This window comes from Artemia franciscana, chromosome 4 (genome assembly GCF_032884065.1).
Source record: "Artemia franciscana chromosome 4, ASM3288406v1, whole genome shotgun sequence".
Taxonomy (NCBI): domain Eukaryota; kingdom Metazoa; phylum Arthropoda; class Branchiopoda; order Anostraca; family Artemiidae; genus Artemia; species Artemia franciscana.
In genome coordinates, this window is record NC_088866.1 from 55,145,296 (window position 1) to 55,152,371 (window position 7,076).

The 7,076-nt window shown below is 35.5% G+C and overlaps 1 protein-coding gene across 1 annotated transcript in view; it reads right to left on the reverse strand.

Moving 5' to 3' along the window:
* Positions 1 to 1,638: 1,638 nt before the first annotated feature.
* LOC136026614 (centromere protein J-like) overlaps positions 1,639 to 7,076 on the reverse strand; it is a 29,208-nt gene continuing 23,770 nt past the window's right edge. Inside the window, exon 4 of the mRNA XM_065703337.1 lies at positions 1,639 to 5,093. Within this exon, the coding sequence (XP_065559409.1) occupies positions 4,938 to 5,093 (156 nt within the window). The 3' untranslated portion in view covers positions 1,639 to 4,937. The remainder of the gene's footprint in view (positions 5,094 to 7,076) is intronic.

A 7,076-nucleotide genomic window follows, 5' to 3' on the forward strand; every position in this document is an offset into this window, starting at 1 on the left:
TCGGTAAAAATATTACTGAATTTTTCTCTGACTGAATTGGTCTTGCAAAATCAAATACCACAATCAAGCAATTTAATTAAAATTGCGCGAGAGGCCAAGTTGTCAAATCACACCAAGGACATATTTCCAATAGAATACTTCTAATATTCTTAGAAAGGTTGCAGGAAAAAGTTTTACAGTCAAAACAAATATGTTAGACCTCACCTATGCTTACCGGTTGTGCATCACAGGGTTTCATATATCTATGTTCAGTTTTCTTTTTGCTGGTATGTTAGACCTCACCTATGCTTGCCGGTTTTGCATCACTGGGTTTCATATACTTTTGTTCAGTTTTCTTTTTGCTGGTATGTTAGACCTCACCTATGCTTGCCGGTTTTGCATCACGGGGTTTCATATATCTATGTTCAGTTTTCTTTTTGCTGGTATGTTAGACCTCACCTATGCTTGCCGGTTTTGTATCACGGGGTTTCATATACTTTTGTTCAGTTTTCCTTTTGTTGGTATGTGAGACCTCACCTATGCTTACCAGTTGTACATCACTGGGTTTCATACATTTATGATCAGTTTTCCTTTTGTTGGTATGTTAGACTTCACCTATGCTTGCCGGTTGGGCATCACTGGCTTTCATATATTTATGTTCAATTTTTCTTTTGTCGGTATAAAACTTGAGAATTTGATTTATGCCAAGATACTTTTGTAGATAAAGGTACATTAAACGGAAACGGGAGCCTGAAGAAGAAGTTAAAACGGGAGCCTCGTCAAAATAACGAGGAGGTACACTAAAAAGAAGCAACGAAGAGGAGCCTGTCCATGGGACTTTCAGCTTAGCTATGATATTTAAAAGTATAAGTCAACACAGTTCACTGGCTCTTTCTGGTGTGCAGGAGGCTATGATAGTTCCCACTAGTAACCACCAAAGGTTTGGAGGTTGGATCTTGACCCCACTTCCTCACATTCTTATTTATGTATTTCATGTGAAAATTCTCCTAATATTTAACTATAATTGTGGCAACCCCCTTCATAAATCAGTTAAAACAGTATAGGTAAATTATCAAAGGGCAACCTGGGGCTATCGTCGACGAAAAAACTATCGACACCATCTAGCGTTTGCGACACTTGGCATTTCTTAGTGTAATAAAAATAATAATTAAGTTAATTCGTATAACTGGTAAAATTTAAGTAGTAACAAGTATCTGATCTCATTTCCTGCCAGAAAAATAATTATACAGCTTGAAAAAATACCAATTGTCGCCACATGCTGGATGGCATTGATAGTTTTTGTCGACAGTAGCGACAGTTCCCACACTTAAATGTTACCCATGCTTTCTGAGTTAGTGCTTGGATTTTCTTTTCAGCGATGAAGAGAGTTGCATGGCAAAATCCAGCTCCCATTTGTAATTTTCGAGGGTTGAGTTACATACAATACAAATTATAATCTGTATATAGAATAACAAGTCTTAAAAACACTGACGTCCGGGACGTCCCACCGATGGCAGATTTTCAGAAATTGTGTTTTGAAAGTTGCTTTCAATAATTTATTTCCATTTATTAACAAAATCCCCACTTGTAGATTTTTAGCAAAGCTTAAAAAAAATTATAAATGCCTCAACTTTATATGGCAAAATAGAGCCAACAAGATATGTTAAAACTTCTATTCCGTAATCAAGCCAACACAAGGATAATAACTTGTCAAAAATTAAAATTAACAAAATATACAATGAAAGCAATATAACCTGAAGTAATTCAAATCTACTTGAATTAGAATCGGTAAAAGAATAGACATCACAGGTCATATAAAATCATAAGCACAAAATAAATAAACACTTGTGAACCAGTTCAATTCTATAACTCAAATTTTTGTATTACGACCCATTACAAATATAATTTTTGCAAGTTAATACAGGGGTACTTGTATGATATACCTCCTACCTAATATATTTCTAATATGTTTCTTTGACAATCAATCATGATAAAATATACCAAAGTAAGATAAAAATATAATACATTAGAAACAAATTTGGGCTATATATTGCACATTGGGGGGACTAGGATAAAGTATAGCGGGTCTAGATGCCTAATGTGTTAGGTAGAATTATTCTGCATATTATGCAGTAAGAATTGTTTTCTAGCTTCACACTGTCCAAATGCTTTACCAGCACCCCCTTGCCCCACCCGTAATGTTTAAGTACATAGCCCAAATTACATATTCCCCATCTATTCTGTCGCTTCTCTTTATTTTGTCTCACGCTAAGCTGAAAGAAACTAGCGGAAAAAAAAACAGTTCTATAATGCGTCAATGAATGAACAACTTGAGCGGTAGGGGGTTTTTCATACAAGTACCTTAAAACAAAATAATAGCTAAATGAGGAACTGGCAATAATTGAGAGACGTCAGATTTCAATCTTCAGACCCCTTGAATTTTCAGTTTATAGACTATGAACAATCGACTCGGCTGATAGAAAGGTTTTACTGAAGGTCCTATCCTAGCATGGGATACTACATAGGTCGTTTAGCTGTTTAGTGCTATGCACGAGAATGATATTGCTGCAATTACGGTAGAAAGTGAATATAGTAGTTGGTCTGTTGTAGAAAAAGTTAAGCAGGGTTGTGTTATTAACTTTGTCCCAAGAAATATACCAAAGGCCATGGGAAAAAATGTTATAAAATAGGGTGGTAAAGCTCTTCCAGATAAAGATTACGCAGGTGATTTTAGTACCCCAGAAAAATTTTTTATACCAAAATGAACGAGATTTTGGAAATTTTGAGAGTTCAGGGTGCAAGAAGAGGCTTTAAAGTTAATATTAAGAAGACTAAGTTGTCTAAATTACGAGTAAATGGGGATGAAGAGACAAGAATGCGTCCAGGATTTTATTTTCAGGGAGGGTGTAAAAAAAATCAAAAAATGCATCAAAAATTTATGTTCAATTCTGTCACATTTTTATGAGTCGGAAAAACATTTCAAGGGGGGGGGGTTCAAACCCCCCTATTCAAGCCTTGTGCCTTGTTCAAGTTTTGTGACGAGGTGATCTTAAATAGTGAGAATATCGATCAAGTGTATAGCATTACATAACTTATTATTAGTAAAATGGTGAAAGCAACTAAGATGTATAAAATGGTCAAGTAACACAAAAAGTGGAATAGCCAAGACACTCGCGACTACGCGCGTCATATCGCAGTTGCAACAAATTCAAATAATTTGGAAGTAGGTAAGAACAGAGGGGGGTCTTAAATCCCACCTTTCATTATCTGACGGTCTCTTGGAATTTTCTTCATAATTAGAATGAACTTCCTGATCATATGTCTTTATTCTCATTTATGCCCCCCCCCCGTTGTATATAGACACAACCCATAGAAGTTGGTGTAACACTAAAAAAGCCGAATATCCCATTTTTCTGGCAACCTAACACGATTTCTGAACGGAATTTGTAACTACCTACCTTACCCCTTTCCTACATGTATGCATGTAGTAGAGGGGTATAGATTTTGACCAGATCCCTAAAATTCTGAGAATCGCAATTTTCATTGATTAATTTTACTTTACCAACAAAGTAGGACAGCCGCATAAATAAAATAGTGGTACATTAATGATAAAATGGACAAACTATTTGCACATACACTGAAGTAAATTGTATGCTCTTCCTATAATTTCAAAACAAGAATGAACCTCGTCGTTCACATATTGTCAAGCAACTCCAAGCCAACAACGTAAAGTCTCATAATTAAAGTCCCCCTCCTCGGCGAAAAAAAAACGTCATAAAAGATCTCTGAGTAAAGAATAACACTTCTGGGTTCAACCCTATTCATAAAGGCAAACTTGACACAAGCCTAAGATTAGATTAAATTCTTTCGAAAAAACTAGGTTTAACATCAAAAGAATTCCTCGCCTCAAAGCATTGAACTTAAAAAAAAGGGTAATACTAGCGCATGAATTAAGATTGGAGTGCACTCACATTTCAAAAAAAGCTAACAAAGATTTCCTACATCAGGACAAACTAGACTACTACATAATATATTTGTACTTAATTTAATATACTCAAGAAATCTAGACGTTAAAAATTAACTCTTTTCGTTGCAAACAAAATAGTCCCTTCAAACGAAACCCTTCCAATGGAAGGGTTTTTTCCTGCTTTACCCCTTCAACATGTTTTACCAAAACATAGAAAATTAAACAGAAACACACGCTTTCCATTTACTTCAACAATTAGAAATAAAATGGATATTTCAGTTGACCCTCGCCCTCACCCCAAAAGAAGACTTTGTTTTACACAAAATTCTTAGGCATGGCTCTGATTGTAACATACATTCAAGACACCTAAATCCATTCTCAGTAGCGCAAGAAGATTAGAAGACAAAAATATATGGCCTTTCAGATTATTTTTTTGTTTCCATTTACCGTGAATTTATTGTTGTACTGTTTAAAAAAGCTGCCAGACACAAGAGAACAAAGGTAAGAAGATTAGGGTAGGTAGTCCCTGCCCCCCACCCACCAGAAATATCCTTGCACTATTGTGCCATCATAAAATTCTTTAAAGCTATCAAAAACCAGAGTTAAATTGGCCATCAAAAACAAAACACTACAAGTTGACACAGCGAGTTTTTAGCGCTCCCGCTTTGAAGATGGACATTCCGTATTGCTTCTTCAATAGTAACTGACCCAAGAGAAGAAGTTTAGTAGCCTTTAAGTTATCGATTAATACAGTAGATACTCTAATTAGGCACTTAATATAAAATACAGGAATATGGGAGGAAATGGAATATCAAACATCAGAAAAAAGCACAGTCAGGAAAATTATACAGACAATTTAACATTTTGAGAAGAGCCAAAGGTCAAGAAGCCAACTAGATAAATGGATTTAACTAAACACTGAAAAAGGATACACTATTTTTCTTGGGGGTAGATTATGCACTCAAGACGACTAGAAAACAAAATTTTTAAATTACGATTTTGAAGATGAAGTACTTTCAGCTATTCTTGTATCTAACAGCACCTCACCACACGAATCGACAACTTTAACTTTTCCATTAGGGAAACGGGTCTCCTTTCTTCCATCCGAAAAGGTGGTTATCAAAGTACCATCTGGTAGTTCTCGCCTCTAGAAAATATATTCAAGATATTAATCATTCAGCTTGTATCCTGCCTTTAATGAAGGACAAACTATCCTTTATGAGGGGTTTTGTTATGTTGTTACCGGAGAGTCGTTAAAAAGCTATTGAATTATGCAAGAAATAAGGGAGGGAAAAATAACGGAGAAAAAAAAGAACGAGAGAGAGAAAAAAGAGAGTGAGAGGGAGAGAGAGAGAGGGAGAGAGAGAGAGAGAGAGAGAGAGAGAGAGAGAGAAAGAGAGAGAGAGAAAGAGAGAGAGAGAGAGAGAGAGAGAGAGATTTGAAGCTGTGAAATGCAATTATGGTAGAGCAGCTACCTTATGAGTTCTTAGTAACTGTCCTTAGGCATACTTAAAATGCTTACTCAGTGTGGGTTTCACTTACCAAGCTTGAATATAGTTAACGACAATACCCATGATTGAACGTATTTTCTAGTCAAAAAGCTAAGCACAAGGAAAAAAAGAAAGAATATAAAAAGAAACTGCAAATGCACAAGATACTTTTATTTATGTAATATCAGTTCTACTACTAAGAACAATGAGCTAATAACACAAACTTGTCACAGAGACAAGCCACTTGGGGCTACATTTGCGAATACTCCTTCATTTCACCCTGACTACAGCTATTTTCTATAGTTTCATTTAAGCCTAATCTGACACGTCATACCTTTCATTTAAAGCCTTGCGTGATATATAGTACAAGGTATTTACCCATCTAAAAGACGAGCACTGTTTTGCTATGCATTTACTGAGTGAGTTCCTACAATTTTACTCACCAAAAGTCGCCTTTGGCATCTCTTAGACGACCATAAGCCCAAAAATTGTTTTTAAGGATTGTTGTCATGTTCCTGGTCTTAATTTTCTCGATCAAGAAAATATTCAGGCTGTGACATATTTACGTCCACAAGATACATGCCTACCTACTCTTCTCATGGTGGTTCTTATGGTCCTTAAATCCTTTGACAGTCTTGAACAGATTAACCTAAAATACAGCCCTACATTACAGCACTACACACTACAGCCTGCAAAATACATTCCTATCTATTTTCCTAATGATGGTCCTTACGGTGTTTCAATCCTTTGATAATCTTGAAAAGATAATTCTACATTAAAGGGCTACGTATTACAGCCCACAGAATACGTCTCTACGTATTTTCCTCATGCTGGTCCTTAGGGTACTTCAATCCTATGATAATCTTGAAAAGCTAATTCAACATTACAGCCCTACATCACGGGACTAAGTTTTACAGCCCACAAAATACGCTCAAATGTATTTTCCTCATGGAGGTCCTTAGGGTGCTTCAAGAGAATAATCTAGAAAAGCAGTCACAATTCCTCGACATAAAATTTTTAAAACTGAATCATTTTCCGTTCATCAAACATTGGAAAAATCAATTTAGACATTTCCTAATTGACCATAGAAATTTGACATCACTGCCAATTTGTCAGATAAAACCTAAATTTCTTTGCTAACTTTTGAAAATCCAGTAGAAAATAGCTCCCCAATTGGGAATTATTCTCTTACACAGCCTAATCCCACATACTAAAGAAAGAGCTTTGGAAACTTCCTCAACTTAGATTCCTTTTTTCTACATATAGATCGAATTTCCAAGGGAATGCTGACAGATAAGAAATTGGGGGAAGGATAAAAGCAACAGTATTCTATTGTCCTGGAGAATAGCAACTACTACAAAATATTGGGTGTTTATAGAGACAATGAACGTGCGGCCAGAATACAAATAAAATGACAGGATAGATGCGCCAAAACTCTAGGCATTGCAACACCTATTCTCCTCAGTCATGTTCTAAAAAATGTTTATATGTTTTTATATAAAAAAAGTTTGGATTTTCACAAAATCAGGGAGTATTAAATAAAATAGCACTTCTTCCTCTTTTTATAACATTTTAAATTTATACTGATGCATTTATCAGCAAAGTTAGGATGATATCGTTGGTTATGATGATAGGTTCGG